This window comes from Camelus bactrianus, chromosome 21 (genome assembly GCF_048773025.1).
Source record: "Camelus bactrianus isolate YW-2024 breed Bactrian camel chromosome 21, ASM4877302v1, whole genome shotgun sequence".
NCBI lineage: Eukaryota > Metazoa > Chordata > Mammalia > Artiodactyla > Camelidae > Camelus > Camelus bactrianus.
In genome coordinates, this window is record NC_133559.1 from 7,375,453 (window position 1) to 7,397,854 (window position 22,402).

The 22,402-nt window shown below is 50.8% G+C and overlaps 2 protein-coding genes across 6 annotated transcripts in view; one reads left to right on the plus strand and one right to left on the minus strand.

Annotated features, from left to right (window-relative positions):
- The first annotated feature begins 6,616 nt into the window (after positions 1 to 6,616).
- On the plus strand, positions 6,617 to 14,225 carry CHRNB2 (cholinergic receptor nicotinic beta 2 subunit). The gene is made up of 6 exons (XM_010953978.3): positions 6,617 to 6,941; positions 8,108 to 8,253; positions 8,436 to 8,480; positions 8,898 to 9,007; positions 9,698 to 10,670; positions 14,055 to 14,225. Exons 1-6 carry the CDS (start codon positions 6,878 to 6,880, stop codon positions 14,223 to 14,225), a joined length of 1,509 nt encoding a protein of 502 aa, XP_010952280.1. The 5' UTR covers positions 6,617 to 6,877.
- Positions 14,226 to 19,613: 5,388 nt separating this feature from the next.
- ADAR (adenosine deaminase RNA specific) overlaps positions 19,614 to 22,402 on the minus strand; it is a 30,289-nt gene continuing 27,500 nt past the window's right edge. For all 5 annotated transcript variants that reach the window (XM_074349493.1, XM_074349494.1, XM_074349495.1 and 2 more), the window contains one exon: positions 19,614 to 22,402. In XM_074349493.1, coding sequence (XP_074205594.1) covers positions 22,165 to 22,402 — 238 coding nt within the window. In that variant the 3' untranslated portion in view covers positions 19,614 to 22,164.

Genomic DNA, 22,402 nt, shown 5'->3' on the forward strand with positions numbered 1-22,402 from the left:
TATCTGGTGTTCTGCTGAGATGTGTAGGGCTGGGGCATTAGGAATGGAAAGGGAGTTGCGGGTATATTCATTTAATGAATACTTGGGTGCTAGGGAAACAGGAGTGAATAAAATGAAAAATCCCTGCCCTCGGAGCTTACATTCTTTGGGGAAACAGACATGAGACATGATAAGGTGGAGTCTGCAAAGCAAACTCATTGGATGTGAGAGAAGAGCAAAGACGTACTGAGAACCTCCTACATGTAACTCACTGGGGATGCAGCATTGAATGAGACAGACCCAGTCTCTGGGAGAGAGTCAGACACTTCATGAATTGTTACACATCAACAACTTAATTGCAATTATGGTAAGTGTCTCAAAGAAGAACAAGACTGGAGATCTCGGAAGGCATCCTTGAACAAGTGACATGCTAAGTTCTGAAGGATAAATAAAATTACCCAAGGGATGAGAAAGGGCTAGATGCTGTCTGTGGCAGAAGGGATGGCATGTGCAAAGGTTTTGGGGTAGGACTGTGGCAAGTTGGAGGAATGGAAAAACAGCCTGTGTCTAGAGTGAGGAAGAGAGAAGTATGCAGGTAAGCTAGGCAGAGGTTGAATCTTGGCAAGTATTCAAAACCATGTTTAGGCATTTGGGCTTTATTTGAAGATCAAAAAAATCACTAGAATTTTGAGATGCTCTGGATGCCTGAGTAATTAATAGTAGTAGCACTAACGGAGAGTAAGACTTCTCAAAGGAGAGCTGAATTTTGTGGGAAAGGGAAAGAGTTGGGTTATAAACATACTGAATGTGTGGAGGGAGGGGAACATAGGACAATCTGCTGGACATCCTGTGGGGTGTGGGTTCTGAATTTAGGAGAGAGATAGAATCATTGGTGGTAATTGGAGAGTCAGCTACAGATGTCCTTTGAATTAGACCATAAAGGGGGCAGCACAGCTGAGTGGAAAGAGCACAGACTGGGGGGTCAGACAGACTGGGTTTGGATTTGAGCTCCTCTGCTTTGGTAGCTGTGGGACCTTGGGCATGATATTTAATTTATGTGAAACTCAGTTTCCTCATCTGTAAACTGGGTATAATACTCTGCCCTCCAGCATGGTCATTGTACCAGTTGAAATGAAATGGGTTATGCAAGATAATTAACATAGGCACATAGTACATTGCTCAGCAAATGCAATGATTACTGTACTGCCACAAAGCCAAGAGGTACCCACCATTCAGGAAACATGCATGGGGCTTTGCTTTGTGTCAGGCACTGGTCAAGGTACAAAATAGAGCAGTAGATGGTAGTATCCCAGCTCCCACGGCACTTATATTCTAAGTGCAAGGAGTTACACAGTAAACAAATGAATAAAATAACCAGAGGAATAGCAGACTGGTAGGTAGATGCAAGGAATTAAAGTCATATGGGAGAGAGTGACTGGGGGTGACTTAAGTCCAGGAGTCAGGGGAGGTTTCCCTAGGGAGGTGGTGTTTGAGCTGAGATCAGATAAAGAGAAGGCAAGCCTGGGAGGGACTGGCAAAGAGCATTTCAGCAGAAAGAGCAGCAACCTCTAAGACCCTGAGTGGGAATGCAGATGGTGTGGTCCAGAAGCAGGAAGCTCACGCTGTACTGGCTGACAGCATGGGCTTTGACCCCAGCTCTGCCAGCTGTTAGTGGTGTGATCTTGGGCGAGTTACTTAGCCTCTCGTGCTTCACTTTCTGCGTCTACAACACGGAAACTGTAGCAGTACCTACCGCGTAAGAGTGTTGGGAGGGTTAAGTGAGATAAACATGAAAAGTGCTCAGAACAGTGCACATAGTAGGAGCTCATTTTTTTTTAAAAGAGGATCAGCATACCTTGAGTCTAGTGAGAGAAGAATAAGGGAAATAGGAGATGATGCCAGTGAAGAAAAGCGGGATTAGATGATGGAGATCACCGTTAAGTTGTTTGGGTTTTATTCAAAGCACGGTGGGAAACGATTGAAAGATTTTAAGCGGGGAGTGGCATGATCTGATTTAAAATGTTAAAAGGTCACTCTGGCTGCTCTATGGAAAGTGAATTGTAGAGGTATTTTTTTTCCCCTCCCAAAGGTCATGTGTTACCAGAGTGAACAGATGCACTTGTCTGGGGCAGAGTGAGCAGCCTTCTCCTTTGACTTGCTCCCAGAAGCATAGCATTCTGTCACTGACTCAACAAATACATCCTGAGCACTTTTTGCCAGGAACTGTAGTGAGCACTAGGGATGCAGAGATGAATAAGATACGGTCCCTGTGGAGAGAGCCTGGCTTGATTTCTGGCACAGAAGAGGGGCTCCTGACATGAAAGCTGCCACTCATTTTAGCATTTTTGTTGTATTTCTTACTCCTGCTCTTAGAAGCACATGGTAATGGATGAACTGGAGCCAGATATAGTCAACTGTATACAATGTGACAAATACAATAATCGGGAATAAGGAGGGGAAGGACTTTGAAGGATGATGGTAGTCAGGATTAACTCCCAAGAAAGAATGAGAAAGTAGAAGTTACTTAGATGGAAATGGGGGGGATGTTCTGAAAGAATTGGCCCTAAAGTAGAAGGAGGTTAGGAAGAAAGGCCTAAGACAAAGGAGAAATGACTTAGGAGAAGAGGGGAGGAGGACAGAGAGGGGGCTCAGCACAGCGAGGTTGCAGAGGTGTTAGTCATTGGTGCTTTAGCCTGAGGCCCAGGGTAACCCTAATAGTATCAGTCCTTCTGGAGATTGATTTAATAATCTTTTTTTTTTTTTTTTGAGGGAGGGAGGTAATTAGGTTTTAAAAATTTATTTATATGGAGGTACTGGGGATTAAACCAAGGACCTTGTGCATACTAAGCATGTGCTGTACCACTGAGCCATATCCTCCCCCCTTGTAGGTCTATTTAGCAATACATGATTAAATAATAATAAAAAAAAAACCCTGAAAAACCTTTGATCTAGCAATTTCACTTAGAAATTGTTGAAGGTATGTGCAAACATTTACCTACAATGGAATACTATGCAACTGTTAAAAATAGTTATCAAAGAACACTTACTTGGAATACAGAGATTTTGAGAAATAGTAAATGAAAAGGAAGGTTACAAAGCTATTTTAAGGTGTGCTCCTTTTTAAAAAAATAAATTGGGGAGGAGGGTATAACTCAGTGGTAGAGAGCATGCTCAGCATGCATGAGGTCCTGGGTTCAATCTCCAGTACTTCCATTTAAATAAACAAATAAATAAACAAACAAATCTAACGCCCTCCCCTCAAAACAAACAAAAAAATTAAAATACATGTATTTGCACACCAAAAACATGAATAAGAATTTTAATGGTGGGTATTATTTTTAATAGTCCAAAATAGAAAACAATCCAAATTATCAATAGGGGAATGGATAAACATGATTATATCCATACAATGGAATATTTTACAGCAATAAAGATGAATGAATGACAGCTACAATCAATGTCCTTGATTCTTACTAACATAATGTTAAAAAAAACACAAAAGACTATTATTCTATTTCTGTAAAATTTAGCAAGCTAAGTCGATCTGTGGTGTTAGAAGTCAGAACAGTGTTTACCTTTTTTGTCATTTTTTTAAGTTGTGGGAAACTATACATAACATAAAATGTTACCATTTTAACCATTCTAAAGCGTACAGTTATTGGCATTTGATACATTCACAAAGTTGTATAACCATTACCTCTACCTAGTTCAGAACTTTAAGCTGTATCCATTAAGCAGTCACTCCCCATGATGTTATTTTTGAAGAGGAAGGAATAATGACTGGGAGGGAATGTAGTGGGGGGGGCTTCTGGATATTGGTAGTGTTCTATTTTTTAAAACCTGGGTGGGAGTTACATGTCTGTGCTCACATTGTGAAACTATATCTAGCTGCATATAATTTATAAACTTATAACTTGTGTACTTTTTCATGTATATCTAAGTACACATAGACAAATTTGGAGCTATACATACATGTGAAGTGTTAAATGGCAATTTTTTTCTAGGAGGTAAGATTATGAATCAATTTTGTGTTTTGCTAATTTGTGTTTTTCAATTGGTCTTCATGAATATGTATTCCCCTGGTAATAAATTTTTAAATTTAAAATATCTTAAATAAAGGAAAATAACATTGCAATGCCTTTTGAGAGAAAAATGTTCCTTACCATCAGAGGCAATGGGAAGGTCCCACCAAAACTTTGCCTGGTCACTATTTTGCTAATATCAGGGCTGATACTTCTACGTGTATCCATTGCCCTGCATGGTTCTGGACCTGTCCTCTCTCCCTAGCTGCCTCTTTTCCTGGTGGATATGGAAGGAGTAGGTGTGGGAGACAAGAGGGAGACAGGGTAGGAGTTCCATCTTTCCTCAGCCACTGGGTGGTTGTGCTCAAAGGACTCACTCCCTGTCAGTCTGGAATTTAAATTGAAGTAAAAGCTAGGCAATCTGAAGAGGAAAAGTAGAGGCCAAGGTGAACAGGCTGCCTGGACTACCTGAAAGGAGCTGCAGGGAGTGACCCAGGGCTTCAAGCAAGCAAATGGCCTCGTCTGTCAAACTAGAGACAAGCAATCACTCCAGAGAGAGATTTTCATAAAAGACTTTCACACCCTTCTTCAATCACCCAGCATCCACCAAAAGCGGAAAATAGTAAGTCCAATCCACAGGTAAATCTCCCTGTCCCTCTCTTTCAGGAGTCTGAAATGCCTTTAAGCCACCTTTGTCTTATGGGCTTTCTCATCTTTCAAATCTCAATTTTCATCCCCATCCCCTCCAGACTCTCAGATGTTCTTAACCACTCCCTCCTCTGAGCTTCCATAGTACCTTGTTTATGTCTCTACTGGAGCAGCCACCACATGGTGTAATGTCTTTGCTGCCAAACTGTGATCACCTTAATAGCTGGGGCTAGGTCTTTTTGATCACTGCGTCCTAAACACCGGTTACAGTAGATATCCAACAAATGATCTGAATTGTTGAAGGGGAGTCTTCTTCCCACCTTTGACCCTTTTCCAAGGCAGAGTAACTGCACACATTCCTTCTCTTTTCCTTAAGGCTTTTATTCTCCACTTCTTCCCTTGGTTCCAAGGTTTCTTGAATTCTTAAGAGATTATTACATGTTTATGCATGCATCTGCCCTGGAGCTTGTGGTGCAAATTTATGGCCACTTCCACATGCATTATGGGGCCTGTAGTCATCCCACATCCTCTCTAGTCCTTTGCTGATACCTGTCTTGCTTTTCCTTCTCAATTTCGGGAGCTGAGGGCATGTTAAATAAGTTGCTTTTAGAGAGGAATTTTCCTCTATACGTTAAAAGATCTAAGTCCTACCCTAGCCCTCTTCCTTACTTGTTGAGCCCTCCCAATATTCCAGGCACTGTGCTGGTTCATGATCTAGCAGAAAAGGCAGCCACCACCTTAGGTTGTTTCATTTACTCATTGGACACCTTCTGGAAACATGTAGCATGGCACCTGACCTAATCTTTGGTCAGGCATAGCTTCCTTCAGGAACATTTCTGACAGATGTTCAAAGTTAAGTAGAAGGTGGCTAAGGGAAAATGAATGATAAAATAACCAAGGAAACTACAGATTTAAAAGGCCCTGAAGTGTGGAGGATGGGAGGGACAGAATGTTCAAGGATCTTAAAGTCACTGCCAATAGGAGTGTGGGGCTGGGAGTTGTGGCTCAGAGGAGGCTGAAGAAGTAGGCAGAGATGGAAAAAGACAGAGCCTTGATGTATGATAAGGCTGCTTTAGTTGGGAATCTTTTGGTTGAAAGTGAGAAAAATCCACCTAAAAAAAAAAAAAAGGAAGCCTTTATTGGCTCAGAAGCTAAAAGTTCAGGGCTTTCAAGATCAAAGATGTCATTGAGTTTTGACACCTCTGTCTGTCTCATCTTTGCTCTCCTTTGTGTTAGCTTCATTCTCAGGCTGGCCTCTGTGAAATCGTCCTCTGATCCCCCTTGTCACACAGAAGCCAAAGACTAGAGAGGAAGGGAATGTGAGTGAGAAAGGCTAATTGATAGGGGCCACTTACCCTTCCACTCTTGAAGGTTGCCTTCTTTTCAGGCCATGTCCAGATGTTCCGGCCTTAGCTCCCTTGGCGGAGGGCAGGAGGCCTGGCCTTTTAGGGAGCTTATGGAGGGAAATAAGGAACAGGTGAGAGGATCCTGTTCCCAGACTCCAAAACTGTTTGCGTTCTTAAAATAGCAAACCTATATCCGCCTGTCTCTTTCTTTAAGGGCCTAAAATGCATTTTCTGGGCTACATCCTCAACCTTCCCAGGAAGCAAGATCTTATGGGTTTGGTAAGAGACAACGAGGAAGACAGGAACCCCAGAAACTCCTCCCAACTCCCGCCCCGCTCATTCTGGCCCTCAGTCCCCCGTGCTAAGCGAGTCCTGACCTACTTGTCTTACTCGCGCTTTCTTCTTGCACCTTCTCAGACCTTTCCAGGTCCTGCCCCACCTTCGGGGCTCTAGAACTCCTCTACCGCCCCATGAGCCGCCCTTCTTCCGCCTCACGTACACCCTAATTAGCAGGACTAGCAGAAGAACATCCCACCCAGTGACCCCCTTTTATTCTGGGCTCTGGTGCTTCCGCCTCCGGAGCGGAGACTCCTCCCCCTCATCGTCCCAATTGTATTCCCTGGAAGAGCAGCCGGAAAAGCCTCCGCCTGCTCAGACTGGGATAAGCGAGAAGCTAGTTCCTTCTCGCAGCCGGCTCTTTGAGCCCCAGGAACCGCCGGCACAGCAGCACCAAAGGTCGCGAGCACAACGCGGGCTCAGATCCAGCCAGGAGCCAGTGGAGAGGGAGAGACTTCAGCACCACGGACAGCGTCCCGCCCGCGGCCCTCCAGCCCGCGGCGCGCTCCGGCCGCTTTAGGCGAGACTCCAAGCTATGCCAGAGGCATGGCCTGGCGCTTGGGCCCCATGGCGATGCTCATCTGCTTCGGCCTCCTCGGGCTGTGCTCAGGTAAGGACAGGTCGCCGCGTTCTTTCACCCCTGTCGGGGTCGAAAGTGGGAAGGAGGGATCCCTGAGGCGAGGGAGTCTGCTGTGGGTTAGGGGAGAGACACCCCTCTACAACCACCCCCCCCGCCCATCCCTGCAGGGGAGTACCTGGGAGGAGGACATACCCAAGGTGATGCTGGGAAGAGATGGCAACTTGGGCAATGGTGGTGGAGAGGGTGTGGGCACAGAGAGGAAGGAGGGAGGGGCTCTCCCCAGGTTTTCTTGGTTGGCAGGAAGAGGAGACTGGTTGCAGCTGAGATGCCATTTGACTTCTTGTGAAACATTATCTCAAGAAAACCTACCTGGTTTAGCACCTTCCCTTGGGTCGCCATCACTTCCTATCCCCCCAAGAACATTGGGCTCTTGATTTTGCTCACGCTACAGGGACAAGTCAGGAAGGAGAGAGAAGCAACTTCTCAACTCTTTTATAGGGTGGACAAGAAACTCGAAAGGGAAGAGGTTCTGCCAGGCTGAGGGCCAGGGAGGAGTCTCTGAGGAGGCTTCCTGCAGAGTTACAGGAGATAGTGTTGAGGGGCAGGTGCAAAAGGAATATACAACTAAATGCACTTTCGACACACCTGCCTGCAGTCTCATGGGAGGTGGGCTCCTGTGTGCTTGGAACTTGGGACTAAATATATGCCCTGACCCACTGCTCAGGCAGCCCAAATATTCTACTCCAACCCAGCACCCTTGGGGTGAGACGGTCACAGCCACATAGATGGGCACTGAGAAGAAAGGCTGTATGATGGGACACGAATAACTGTTCCCATTTCACCACCCTCCAAAATCTTCTTGAATTGTAGGAATCTTCTAGGAGAAGCCATGGAAACAGAAATCTCAGGTCTTTTGAAGCCACTCTCTGAGACCTTGCAGAAAGAGCAGATCTCCACTAATTCTTGCAGAATGGGTTCTTAGTCTGGGGGCATGTGTGTGGGGCTGTCTGGGCTCCTTGGTCAGTGATCTCAGAGAGGGACTTCTCTAAGAGGGGCCTCCACTGGGGTGACCTAAGCATTGGGGATGGGGCTGTGGGAAGCTACAGCTTCCTGTTGTGGCTAGGTTGCCCCACTTGCCTAGGGAGAGTGGGATCCTGGGTAGGCCCTCCTTGCCTACGTACTTACCTCCTGCTCAGGAGTCTGGGGTACAGACACAGAGGAGCGACTGGTGGAGCATCTCCTGGATCCTTCACGCTATAACAAGCTTATCCGCCCAGCCACCAATGGTTCTGAGCTGGTGACGGTACAGCTCATGGTATCACTGGCCCAGCTCATCAGTGTGGTGAGTCGGGGGGGAGGGGTCCCAAACTCTCTGAAGCCAGCACAGCCAGAATGCATTTTTTTTTCTTCTGGAGTTCCCAAGGCTTGGGGAGGTGTGGGAGGGAGCATGGGTGGTGTATATAACAGGCCCACAGGCTTGAGGGGGTGGGTGGGCTTCTAAGCAGCATCTCTTCTTTCCCCCAGCACGAGCGGGAGCAGGTCATGACCACCAATGTCTGGCTGACCCAGGTTAGTGCTCTTCCTGCCCATATCCCTGGGCTTCTCTTTCCTCCTTTCTATTCTTTTCTTTTTTGGCATGTGCTTTGCCCCTTTTAATCTCCTCAGGAGAGGCAGAAACGTATAGACTTTGGAGTCCAAAATAGCTAGATTTGAATCTTGGTTCTTCCACTCACCAGCTCTGTGACTTTGAATATGTTAAACTCTGCAAGATTCATTTTCTCTTTGTCAAATGTGGATTCTAATATCTTGGTTTAGCTATGCAAATTAAATGAAAAAGTCACATTTGCTGGTAAAGAAACCATGGTGGGGAGGCAATGGCTTTTAAAAACCTCCTCAAGCCAGATAGGCTTCCTCTTGTCCCTGTTCTTGACCTTGAGCCCCTCCCAGGGCAGAGGTTGGTGCTGCCTCCCTCTCTCCCTTCCCCAGGAGTGGGAGGATTATCGCCTCACCTGGAAGCCTGAGGAATTTGACAACATGAAGAAAGTTCGGCTCCCTTCCAAACACATCTGGCTCCCAGATGTGGTCCTGTACAACAAGTAGGTGACCCTGGAGCAGTGGGAAGGCTGGAGGAGACCATGGGAGTGCTCAGGTCTTGGGGAGAGGAAATCAGCTCATGCCAGGGGAGAGAAGGGACATTTCATTGGCACAGACCAGTCACTACCCAGACAGACAGACCCAGGCCAGTGAGAGAATGTGGACAGCCAAGGTAACTTGGACCATGCCAGCCCCCTCCCAGCCAATTAGGATTCCCAGTATTTGGAGCTGCAGTGGGATACAAACAAGGATTGACAGCCTCCAGTGCTTGAACTGATTAAAGAATAGCATTTCCTGGAGAAATGGGCAGAATCAAAGAACTTGGAGGTCCCAGTTTCTCCTCCATGTTCCATCCTCTGTCTTGCAATAATCCCTCTTACCTCCAAGATCCAAAACCACTAGTAGGACCATCTCCTGCTCCCACCTGCGTCTGTCCTCCCTTATTTCTTGTGGCTCCTTCTCATTCTGGCCTCCCTGGCCCTTCAGGCCTCCTGACCAGGACACCTCTTCTCCCCACCAACCCACCCAGATCCGCTTCTTGCTCAATTCCTGCTCCACCTCCCTATACTCCTAGAAGGTTACCCTTTTCCCATAACTCCCTTTGGTTTTCCTCTCTTCCCACTCAGGGCTGGGTTGATGGGTGGGTTGGAGGAATGCTTAGGCCAGGGCTGATTGTGCTTGTTCCTTGGCAGTGCTGATGGCATGTATGAGGTGTCCTTCTATTCCAATGCTGTGGTCTCCTATGATGGCAGCATCTTCTGGCTGCCACCTGCCATCTACAAGAGCGCATGCAAGATCGAAGTGAAGCACTTCCCATTTGACCAGCAGAACTGCACCATGAAGTTCCGCTCATGGACCTACGACCGCACTGAGATCGACCTGGTGCTCAAGAGTGACGTGGCCAGCCTGGACGACTTCACACCTAGTGGCGAGTGGGACATTGTGGCACTGCCCGGCCGGCGCAACGAGAACCCGGACGACTCCACTTATGTTGACATCACCTACGACTTCATCATCCGCCGCAAGCCACTCTTCTACACCATCAACCTCATCATCCCCTGCGTGCTTATCACCTCCCTAGCCATCCTTGTCTTCTACCTGCCATCCGACTGCGGTGAGAAGATGACTCTGTGCATTTCTGTGCTGTTGGCACTCACTGTCTTCCTGCTGCTCATCTCCAAGATCGTGCCGCCCACCTCCCTGGACGTGCCGCTTGTCGGCAAGTACCTCATGTTCACCATGGTGCTCGTCACCTTTTCCATCGTCACCAGCGTGTGCGTGCTCAACGTGCACCACCGCTCACCCACCACGCACACCATGGCGCCCTGGGTCAAGGTCGTCTTCTTGGAGAAGCTGCCCACGCTGCTCTTCATGCAGCAGCCCCGCCACCGCTGCGCCCGCCAACGCCTGCGCCTGCGGCGGCGCCAGCGGGAGCGCGAGGGAGCCGGAGCCCTCTTCTTCCAGGAAGCTCTGGGGGCTGACTCCTGCACGTGCTTTGTCAACCGCGCGTCGGTGCAGGGCTTGGCTGGGGCCTTCGGTGCGGAATCGGCGCCGGCAGCAGGCCCCGGGCGCCCCGGGGGGCCGTGTGGCTGCGGTCTCCGGGAGGCAGTGGATGGCGTGCGCTTCATTGCGGACCACATGCGCAGCGAGGACGACGACCAGAGCGTGAGTGCTGCCCAGAGCCGGGACGCGGGCATGGGATGCGCGGCGGCAGGGCCCTCGGTATCTGGAGGTCAGAGCGTTGAGCAGACACGCGCAAAGCTAAGGGGGGGGGGGTGCAGGGTGCGGGAAATGTGAGTCCAGCCCGTTGCCGTGGGCCTGGGCGCTGGCGTGGGCTCTTTGTTGGCTTCTGGAAGGCGGTGCCGTCTAAATTGGAGTTCGTACAGGATGACCTTGCGGCTTCCTGAGGACTAGTATGCAGAGCGAAACGCCTCAGCTGGGGCATCCCTAGTGTGGAGAGGGCTGCCAGCAAAGGGGAGGAGGCCCTTCTGGATTTGCAGCTGGCCTGTCCGTGACCCCAGGAGACCCTCCCTGCCGCTTGTATTCCAAGCCCACGTTGTTAACCTACAACTCAGCACAAATGGAGATGAGTCCTTTGTGTGCCCTACGGGAGAGGCAGGCTCAAAATTGAGGGCAGTAGAAAGTGTGTATGGGAGGGGATGGGGGGTAGGGTTAAGAGGTTCCACCAGCCGCTTGGGTGAGGACAGAGTCCCAAATCAATATCCTTTTCCTGCTTTTCTGGGTCCCGGGGGATGGCCTCGTGAAATATTTATGGAGGTGGGGGTAGGGGGAGGCCAGGGCTTCCTAGACCCGCCCCCCCAGCTTTCTGCACACCCACCTCATTCTGCAGTGGCTCCCCAGAAGGGGGCTCCCTGAACTCTGAGTCAGGGAATGGGGGGAAGTATGATGAGTTGACTTCCCCCCACTTTGGGCTGTGGCTGGCCTGGCCCCACAGTCTTTGGGCACCTGGCTGGTTCCAGGCTGTGGCTCAGCTGTTGCCATGGTGACTGGCCATGCTTACACTGGTATGCAACCATTCTGGTTTAGGGGGTGAGGTAGGGTGGGCTCCTGCACTACCGTTTTGGGTAGTGGGATGCTTCAGAGCCTGGCATTTCTATTCCCTGGGAGGGGAGAATATGGAGCTGGATCTGAGGCTTGAGCCAGGGATCAGGTTATGGTCCTGATGGAAGAAGAGGGGGACTGAGGCATGAGGAGATGGGGCAGGAGCCTCATGGGTGGCTGAGGCCAAGTGGGAGATGCCAGTGGTACAGGGGCTCAGCCAGCTGCGTCACTGCCTCCGCCTCCCCTGCTGCAGTCCAGTCACAATGTAATGTGCATTTACTGAGCTAGGTGATGAAGATGCAATGACCTACTTGGATGCTTCACAGGCATCTCAAACTGAACATGTCCAAACTGAGTGCTTGATCCACAGCCCCACCACCAACTTGCTTCTCCTCCAATCTCCTCATCTTTTAGTAAATGACATCACCATCCACCCAATGGTTTTGACCAAAAACCTGGAGTGATCCTTGACTCCTCTCTTTCTCTCTTCCCTCCCCCACCATCCACGTAATCAGAAGTTCTGCCTGTGAGCCCAACCTCCAGAATAATCCTCAGCTTCATCCTTTATTCACCATCTCCACACTACCTCCCTGGCTGGTGGCCTCCATCAGCTCTTGCCTGGGCAGGCCATAGACTCCTAATGGTTTCTCTGATTCAGCACTTGTGCTCATCCATCCAAACAGACAATGTCTCCTGCTCACCTTGTGCCTTTTCCCTACTACTCAGGTCATTAGCTGATCTGCTCAATTGTTCTAAGCAAGCTAAACTCTTTCTGGCCTCAGGACCTTTGCACGTATATGTCCCTCTGCTTGGAATGCCCTTTTTTCCCTATAAAAAATTATTACTATTATTTTTGCTCTAATGTTTGAGAGAAAATTGTGGACACCATGACCCTTTATCCTAAATACTTCAGCTTGTCTCTCCTAAGAACCGAGATACTGTCTTGCATGACCCATATTCACTGATCAAATTCAGGAAATTTAGCATCAGTATAATACCTTTATTTAATATAAAGTCCATACTAAAATTTTTTCAATTATCTTAGTAATGTCCTTTGTAGCATCACCCCCACCCCAACCTAGGATCTTGAATTATATTTAATCGTTCTGTATCTTAGTTTTCTTCAATTTGGAACTGTTCCTCAGCTTCGTGTTTTCATGGCATAAACATTTTTGAAGGATATAAGCCAATCAAAGTTCCCTTATCTTGGGTTTGTCGGTTTCTTTCTTCAAGTTATTCCTGAAACAGCTGGCTCCTTCTCACTTATCTGAGCTTAGCTTAAATGTCACCTCCTCAAAGAGGCCTGCCCAGATCACACCCTGAATTATATATTTCCCTCTGTTTCTCTGTCTCAGTCCTTTGTTTTTGTATAAACACCTACCAGTGTGTAGTTATTTTATTTTTACTTATTTTGTATCCTTCTCCCTCGCTGGACTATAAACAGCAGGACGAGTTTGTCCTGCTCTCAGTCACATCCCCCGTACCTCGCATGGTGCCAGGTACATAGTAGGTACAAGTGTGACATGAACGAGACATTATTTAGCCACTGACTAAGTGGAGGGGTGCAGCTGCCTCCTTCTCATCTGCCCAGCCAGCCGGGCTGCAGACGAACATATGTACAAAGGTCCAGGTTCAGGCTGGAGTGGAGCAGCTGTGTGTGGAGGCCAGCCCTCCTGCAGGTCCTGTGACTGGCTCCCAGACCCACAGAGGTTATTCTTTTTTGGGCAGATTTGATTACATCTGGGACCCAGTCCTCACCCTCTGGGGCAACTGGATGGGGCTCCCTAAGTAGCCATAAGGAGCGAGGCCTGCAGAGGCAGCCATTCCTTCACTAATTCAACACCCGTTTACTGGCACTTTGTGTTTGAGATGCTAGGATTACAACAATGAATCAGATCAGGTCCCTGTAGTTTAGGAGCTCATAGCTTAAGGTTGGGGGTGGGGAGGGGGAGAGGACAGGCATACAAATTAAAATGACAATACAGTGCAGTAAAATTACTGTCACAGAGATGTGTACACAGTACTGAGGGGACCCAGAAGAGACAGTGGTTCATTCTGATCAGAGGGATAGGGAAGCCTTCAGAGAAGAGGTGGCATTTGATTTGGGCTTTGAAGGATGTGTAGGAGTTCACAGGTAGAGCAAGGGAGGACTGGAGTTCTAGCCAGAAAGGAAACTCAAAGGCACAGAGACCTGAGGACAGACTGGAGTTTGGTAAGCCAGGTTAGAGGGTGGAAGAAGATGGGAAGTTGGCTTATATTTGTCATGTATTTGTCTTGATTCTAGATTGGGAGTTTGGATGGTTGCTGAAGCTACTGGGGCCACTGGAGGCTTTTAAAGCAGGCAAGATTGGAGCCTTGCTTTGGGAAGGTTACTCTGGGGTAATGAAGGGAGAGGAGTGATGTGTGGTGGAAGCTGCTTATCCCTGATCCACTCCTCTCCTGTATCATGTGACTGATACCTGGGTCTCCTTTATCTCCTCTGTCCAGGTGAGTGAGGACTGGAAGTATGTCGCCATGGTGATTGACCGTCTGTTCCTTTGGATCTTTGTCTTCGTCTGTGTCTTTGGCACCATCGGCATGTTCCTGCAGCCTCTCTTCCAGAACTATACCTCTGCCACCTTCCTCCATGCAGACCACTCGGCTCCCAGCTCCAAGTGAGGCCCTCCCCAACTCCATGCTCCTTCACCCCTCTGTCCTCTGTTGTACAATAGTTTTGGGTGGAGGAGGGACAAGTGAGCTACCAGGAAGAGGGGTGCTGCCCCCACAGACCCATCTTTTCAGTTCACCCAGAGTCCCTCCCCCACCCCCTCCCGCTACACCCAGCCAGCGTCAACCTGGAGGCTGGGGTCAGCTGCATCGAGTTCTGGCTGCTCTCCTCCTCACATACTGATGCAAACAGTAGTGTTGCTGGTAGAGGATGAAGGCTGAGAAGTGGAGGATGGAGATGTCAGAGCCTTCGATCCTGAGGAGAGTGTGATGGGGAAGGGGCCAAGAAGGGAACAGAATCATCTGCTGCCTCCAAGTCATGGGAGAAGGGGTGCGTGGGAGGATGGGGCAGGACAGGGGCTCCAGCTTTGTGCTGGGCTGGCCTGACACCATGGCAGCTCAGAAGGGAGGAGCAAGGGGAGAGGCCGGGTGTGACTTGCTGTCAGCCCATTTAAGTCGACAGCAGCTGGGCTGGGTGGGCCTCACAGAGGGCAGGGTTTCCTGCCCAGAGGTTAGCCTGGTACTGTGGTCAGAGTCCTGGGAGAGGCTTCCAGCCCAGTCCCACAGCCCCTCATTTCTAAGGGGTCCAGACCTCAGTCCCAGGTCTCCTTCTCCCAGTGAAGAATTCTCTGTACCCCCTAAACTTCCTTTTTCTTTCTTTCTTGCTCAGGCCAGGTATGGAGGGGGGCAAGCCTAGGTATTAGGGGAGCCTCTGAGTCTTTGGGTGATCTGCTTGAAGGTTTGAGGTCCAAATTCCCAAACTGTGGGAGTTCAAGTTCATAGGCTGTTTTTCTTCCCCGTTTGAACCGACTGGTCGTTGGAGTAAGTAAACCAAGGATGTTAGCTTTAAGCAGACCCAGCCCTTCTGCCTGCAGCAGAGCAGGCTGGGCAGTAGAGGGCTGGCTCTGGAGGCCAGCCAAGCAGGGTGTGAATGGCCAGAACTCTGCCACATCAGCACGGCTCCTGCTTCCATCCTTCTGTTCAAGGCTCCATCCTTCCTGCTCTGGCTCCTCCCCTTCCCCCTCCCAACCAAACCTGCAAGGGGCTGAAGCAGAGCTGTGGAAGGACAGGTCTGCCGCCGCTGGTCTGCACAGCGGACTAAACCGCGGGCACAGGCTTCCGCTTCCCATCCTGTGGGTCCCTGGAGGCCGTATCCTGACGCTGTTCTCAGGGGCCAGCGGGAGGCCACCTGGCCTGTTAACCCAGGAAACAGACCTCTTAAGGGATCTCCTGGCCTGGCCAAATGACTGGCTCTGATTTGTGGTCCCAGCCTGGGCTCAGTGCTGGGCCAACGGGTGGCCACAGAGGGGTCAGTCTGCCCAGCGCACCCGAGGGGCCTGCCTGTTCTGCTCTCTGGAGCCTGGCTGGACTCCTGCCCCTCCAGGCACTGCGGAGGTGGGAGATGACACAGTGCAGGTGAAGAGCACTGGACAGGGACCAGAGTCTGGGTTCTAGTACCCGCTGACACTTACTTACTCAGCCATCTGGAGCAAGCCTCTTGGTCTCCCTAGGCCTCAACCTCTTCACCTATAAAACGGGGAGAGTAAGGCCCCCTTTGTGGGGTTACCGTGAGGAAGAAGTGCAGTTTGTGAAGCAGCCCAGTGCTGTGCCTGGAGCAGAGTAATGCTTCGTGAACGTCGAGCCTGAGAGGCAGTCAGAGCCGGCCACCCATCGTATCGTCTTCCTCCCAGACTCAGCTTACCTTGCAGCAAACAGTCCCCTGAAACAGGGCCTGGGTCTAGGGGAGCTGGAGCTGGAGAGGAACAATGCAGGGGATGCTGGGGTGAGTCTATCGGGAAGGCCGCTCTCTGGCGTGCCCTCCGCAGAGGTGCATTCCATACCCGGGCTGAGCTCTGGCCCTGGCCTCCCTTCCGGACCAGCTCCTCCCGACGCAGGCGTGTGCTCAGGCCACCCAGGTGACCTTGTTCATGTCCTGGCCATGGAAGAACATCACTGGGATGTTGAGCCAGCAGCCGCATATGATGTGCTCAGTGCATTTCCCCACCTGTTGGTGGACATCTCTTCTGGGAGGTGAGTGTCTCAGCACTGTGGAGACTCCCTTCTTCGAGAACAGCAACTTGAGAGTTGCCTGTATTATGCCTGGACCCACTGCCAACTTGCAGGCCTGAGGAGACATCCCAGAACCCGAAACAGCTAGTGGACAGGAACCCTCCCTCTGAAGGGTAGGTGCCGGCCTGGGGCCCTCCTGCCCAGCTCTCCTGGGCTCCTCGCCAGGGCCTGAGCTGCTGGGGAGGCCCAACAGTGGCTGCTGTGGCTGGACCTGCTTTCAGTACTTCCCACAAGTGGCTGTTGCCCAAGTAAGTCACAGACAGTGCCGGGGGGCTGTTGGAGAGCAGCTTGTCTACCTCCTCTCCACGACCCATCTGACACACAGGGAAACCGAGGCCCGGAGACTGCGGCCCAACCTTGTACCACTCTGAACTTGCTCGTCGTCTGTGACGTGGGGCGACAGAGCTGGCTGAGGGCTGCAGCAAGGAAGAGAGGGACTGATATGTAAGAAGGGGTTAATGGGGCAGGGTCCCTGGGGCAGTGCCATTCCCTCCATCACTGGGTGCAGCCCCTTGGGGACCATGCCAGAGGTAAGGAGGGGAGAACAGAGGCAGAGGAAGGAGGGCTCAGGCAAGGTGTCACCCCGTGTCAGTAGAGTCTTAACTCTCAGGGCGCTGGGGGGCTTTGGAGAACCAGTCTCTTCCAGTCGTGGGTCCTCCGTCTTCTTCTCTTGGGGTCGTCAGGGCAGCCCCTTGGCCCCTTCCATGGAGGGGGGCTGTCTTTGGAGAGAACTTGGGTACCCAGCTCAGTGCCGGGCCAGGACTGGAGGCCCCAGATCTAAAGGGGGAGGTGGAGATCCTGGATCAAACCCAAGCAAGGTGGGCTTGGGAGGGACAGCAAGGAAACTGTTGGGATTGTCTCCATCAGAGGAAGGCCGCAGGCCATGGGAAAACCATTTTTGTCGGAGAAGAGGGCACGAAAGACTCGCTGTTGCCAGCTGGCACTGTGGCAGGTGGGAGGCAGCGCCCCGGCAGTGAGGTATCTAATCCTGGGACAGCTGGTAGCAAGTTATCGCAGGTGTAAAAGCAAGTGAGACGTGGGCAGCCCCCAGCTGGCTTTTTCTGTGGAGGAGGGCTATCTGGGCGGGAAGGGCAAGGTGGCTTCCCTCTAAGGAGACAGGGTGGATCTGGGGGCTCCTGTTCTGCGTCTCCTTCCAATCCCAGTATCAGCTCCTGTTTCCTGGTGACCCGCTCTGGGCCAGCTGCTTCACACACCGTCTTAATTATCTCACAACAATCCTGCAGGGAAGGGGGCCCTGTTGACAAAAGAAAAATGAAGCTCAGGGGGACCAAGTGACAGCTGGTGAGTAGTGCTGGGCCTGAAACCCAGGACTGAGCCCAGAGTCCAGGCTCTGTGTGGCCTTCGAGGCAGGAGGGCGGAGGAGCGCTCCTTGGGAGGGAAGTGAGGCATTTGGGGTCTTCTCTGAAGCCCCTCCCCACTCAGTTCCAACTGTCACCCTCTGCTTGTAGGCAGAGTTGGGCTGGCGTCACAGCATCCCTCACAGGCTGGCTGGTGCCGGCCAGTCGCCCACCCAGACTAGACAGAGAATAAGCAGCCACCTTTCAGTACTCATCCCACGGGCCTCGGAGGTCAGTGCGGTGGCTACAGGGTCCCAAGGGGCTACTGGGCTCTAGGAGTCACTAGGACACCTCGCTCACCCACTCGTGGTCCCCCATCGCCCCCACGCTGGCCTTGGCCACCCCTGCCTGCGCTCCTGGAATATTTGCACTGGTCTAGCCCACCCCAGGCCAGACTCATTAGGAACTCAAGATTCTCATAAAGAAAGTTGTTTCCAAAGATGTCTTATCTCTGTTATATTTGGGGGGCACGGGGAAATCCTCATGGGCCAGGGCTGGCAAATAAGGGGAAACGGGAGAATACTGGGGACAATGGACCGTGAGAGGTTCAAGACAGTACAAGGGTCTGAAGAAGCCTTGCAAGCCTATGCATCAAATGGAAAAGATATGGCCAAGTAGCTGGGCCCAGAGTAGACAGAGCCCAGAAATAGCTCCTGGGGAGGCCCTTTGTCGAGGGACCCCGGAGGACAGGGCAGAGGTGAGGACCGGTCTCCCAGAGGCGGGGATGGCCAGGCCTCCGCTCACAGCCCTTGCGCTCTGGGGAGTCAAGGCCGTCTGTGTGGATTCTGGACCTGCTCCTGGAATGCTGGTTTGGTCTGGGCCCACATCCTGGGAGCAGTATGAAGTGGTGGCCCCAGATGAGATGCAGGGAGAACAGCTGAGCTGAAGGAAATCCCTCTAACGCTCCCATGGGGCAGCCCTGCTCCCAGCCCACAGGGAGCCAGATGGCGGGGGGACAGTCTCATGTCACACACTCACCTTAGGGATGAAGGGAATGGTCCATTTTCTAAAAGGCCTGGATGCTACATTTCCCTCCAGGTGGAACCAGGTGCCTGAGAACAGAGAGGACAGGGGCGCTCAAGGCTCCTGGTAGCTCGCAGCAGGCGGAGATGGTCCTTTGCTGTCTGTAAAAACTGTTCTGTTCGGCCAGAGCTGTATTTCAACAAACTATGAGCGACCCCTGTGCAGAGTTCTGGTCCTTACTTAATGTGCCCCCAAACATATCACTGGCCTTCATGGCCTCAATTGTTCCATCTGTATAGTGGACGAGGGAGGTTTCACTGTGACTTAGGAAGCCTTGCTGTCAGACACTTCATGTCCTCTGGTACAGTATTTTTACAAGGTCAAGGAAGAGTCTCGTAGAAAATTCTGGACTAAATTGCTATGTGGAAAGTGGTATATTCTCTTTGAAATCAAGACGGAGAAATTTTCTGGATGCCATCTATGAAGTAAAAAGCAAATGGCCTGTCTCTTAAGATTGCAGCCAAGCCAGTTCTGATCCAAATATGTATCTCCCTGCAAGCCAAACAGCTGGGAGTGGAGGGCTGTAGAAACCCCTCAAGGAGAGCTAGGGCTGCGTGTGTAATTTGTGAAGTCTCCAGGGTGGCTTTCCTACTCTGGGCCCTGAAATCTTGCACAGCAAGTCTGTGGACAAGATACTTGATGGTGGAGTCTGATAGGAGAGGGTGTGTGGAGCTGGGGAGGTAATTAAAGGTTGCTTGATGCACCCCAGCCCACCTGACGGAAGCTCATCTCCTAGGCAGGCCCTTTGAAACGGCTCTTTTCTGCAGGCTGAGGGAGACCCCTCCCCAGGTTGTGTGTCAGATGCAGCTGGTGCTGTTGCCAGAAATCCCAGCATCACAGCTCCCTCTGTCCCCACTTTCTCATCCCCCAAGAAACCAAGACTTGAGGCTTTCTAACAATTCAGACTCTTTTCTTTTTTTATTTATGAGGAATGTGTATTATTAGTCACTTTTACCAAGGGACACACAAAAGCGGAATCATAAAACGACTGCAGCCATCGTGGCACCCAAGTCTACGCTTGGGCTCTTCCCCACTCTGCTCTTGGAGTCACTGCCAAGACCCCAAAACCCAACAAAGTCCCTTCAACATGAGTAAAGGAAACAGCTTGAAGCAGCGACAATTTTTACAAGTGATTATTCAAAGAATGCACAAGAGCCACAGTTCAGACAAATCAACTACAAAGATCATTAAAAAAAAAGCTGGGGAGAAGAGGGTCCTGCTTATTAAAAACAAAGGTTGGACGGAAGTCAAGAGAACACGCTAGTGGGAGCTCTGCCTCCTCTGTCCTGCGTGACTCAGACGGGCGGGGGTGGGGGTGGGGCGCGGCCGTGCAGGGCCGGACACAGGCGTGTTTCCAGCAGACACGTGGGATACGGGGAAACCCTGCTCTCTTCCTATAGTAGAAACTGAATACTGCAAGTTTGCTAGACAAGAGGCAGCTGAGTCTGAACTTCTGCAGGAGATCCTACTGCCCAAGATAGACCAGAGGGGCCGAACATGCCGAGGAATCAGTAGGTGATGCCCTCCAGCCCGAAGTACCAGGGAGAAGGGCTGCCTCCCGGGCGGGGCAGGGCTGATTTCACGTGCCTTGGGCAGATTCACAGGACTGGGGGGCAGGCCCCTCCCACCCTAGAAGACAGGCACTGTTTCCCTCCTAGTCCCTTGGGCCACTTTGGTGTTCCGCAAAGACATCCTCAGCGTATTTAAAACTTGTGTTACCTCATCTTGATTAAAAGTAAAGAGGAAGAGTAGCCACAAGACTAACCGTGCGGACGTGGATGTATCTACTGTTTGAAGAGGTGGGACAGACGGAGGGCGAGCTAGTCAGTGGTTTGTGGGGTGTGGGGTGGGGTGGAAGGTCGTCTGAGGGCACTGGCTCGGGACTTTCACAGACAGACAGAGGAGTCATCCAGAGGAAGGGGGCAGGCTCAGGTCTGGAGGGGCCAGGGCCTCTATACTTTTCTTGAGCATGTCTGCCTGGCTTCGGCCCAGAGCCAGACTCCACAGAGAGGCGAGGGTTCTGACCTCAAGAGTCCGCATTAGCCTGAGGTGCGGACAAGGGTCCTACCTCCCAGTCTTAGGACAACCTGCCCTTTCACCTACAACTACTGCTGAGCATCAACCCTATAAAGATTCCCTAGCAGGCAGGGCGACCTGAGGTCTGTGAACGAACAACCTTCTGAAGCTATCAGACAAAACAAAAGCACTTGGTTAATCAATGGAACATTACGTCTGAATTTTAAACCTGTGCAATTACAGGTTATCTGTAGCTGTTAAGAATCAACATTTATGGCATTCTTTTAAAACTCCCAATTTGCCCATCACTCCGTCACCTTCCGTTGGCATCACTGTCATGAGAAGTACGCTGGGTGGGACGGTGATCAGACCCAACATGATTTTTTGCTCTTTTTCTTGCTAAGTCCTGATTATCTGAGCAGAGAGGATTTACCCTCTAGGTTTTATCCTGGGCTTTTTCCTACCAGTGGCGTGGGGGTCTATGGTCCTGCTCCCCTCCGTTGGTAGGACAAATTCCTAGGAATGCTTTAGGAGGACGGGCAGCATTCCAAGACACGTCTGCCTCCCCGGGAAGTGGTCCGTGTCACTGCTGCAGAACAAACCTCCTCTACTGCTTAGGCAATTCCTTTAGGCCTGGTTGGCTAGTCCCAGCCTTCCCTGCCGCTTGGGTGGAGAAGGGATGCATTTCCCGAGGAGCAGCTTTCCCTGCCTCTCGGCCCCTCCCAAGCCAGCTAAAGTGCAAGGTCCGAAGGTCACAGAGCATCATCTGCAGATTCTGATCACGCTTGGCACCGGTAACCAACTGACTGCAGTTTTAAACTCCTGCCCTTATAAATGTTTCACCAAGTTCTTTAAGTTCACCTCTTTACCCTCTTGGAGGAAAAGGAGAAACTTAACAATCACAAGGAAGGAATCTCAGAAGGGGAGGAGGGGAAGCAGAGGGGCCTCAGAATCCACACATGAGATCATTAGTCCCTGGCGTGATTCACACAGAGTTAACTGGAACCTCACTGAGACCACAAGAGGTCAGTGTAGCAAACACAAAGGGAAAGGAAACGGAAAAAACCGAAATAGAAGTGAAGAGGACGTGGGCGGCAGGTGCTCAGTGACTGCTTACTCTTTGGGTAGAAAGAAGGGACAACCCCTTGTCTCTCCCCTTAGGTCTCTACCTCTGCTTGGGAAAGAGAAGGGGTCCTGGCTAGACCTGGCCCAATAATCCCAAAGAAAGCAGGATAAACAGGAACCCCAAGTTCTCAGTGTCACCAACTGTGGTTCCATTAAAAAAAAAAAAAAAGAAAGAAAAGAAAAGGAAAAGAAACTAAAAACCAAAACCCCGAAACCCTGACCGATGTGATGAGGAGTGCTACGACCTCTCTCTCTCATCCCAGTGTGAAACACCTCGACCCGTCAGTCACCGGCTCACACTACACTGGGCAGAGATAGAAATTCTTTTCCTCCTGGGGTTTGCTTATCCAATTCCCATAGCCCATGTCCTTCAGACTTTTTTTGAAGTAGTTCTTGGCTGTCTCGTAGTCACGGGCAGCTTTCTTGGCCTCACCATAGGAGAGTCTAAGTAGATCCCTGCGGTACCGGAAGGAGCAGAGCTTCTTAAATAGAAGAAAAATGTTCTTTTTGGAGACCCGGGACAATTCATTCCGTGGC

Bases quoted from the DNA above. Each gene is read 5' to 3' on its own strand.
- CHRNB2 (XM_010953978.3), top strand. From the start codon at position 6,878: ATGGCCTGGCGCTTGGGCCCCATGGCGATGCTCATCTGCTTCGGCCTC. The intron at 8,254-8,435 runs GTGAGTCGGGGG...TCTTTCCCCCAG, and splicing joins TGGCCCAGCTCATCAGTGTG to CACGAGCGGGAGCAGGTCAT. The intron at 9,008-9,697 runs GTAGGTGACCCT...GTTCCTTGGCAG, and splicing joins GATGTGGTCCTGTACAACAA to TGCTGATGGCATGTATGAGG.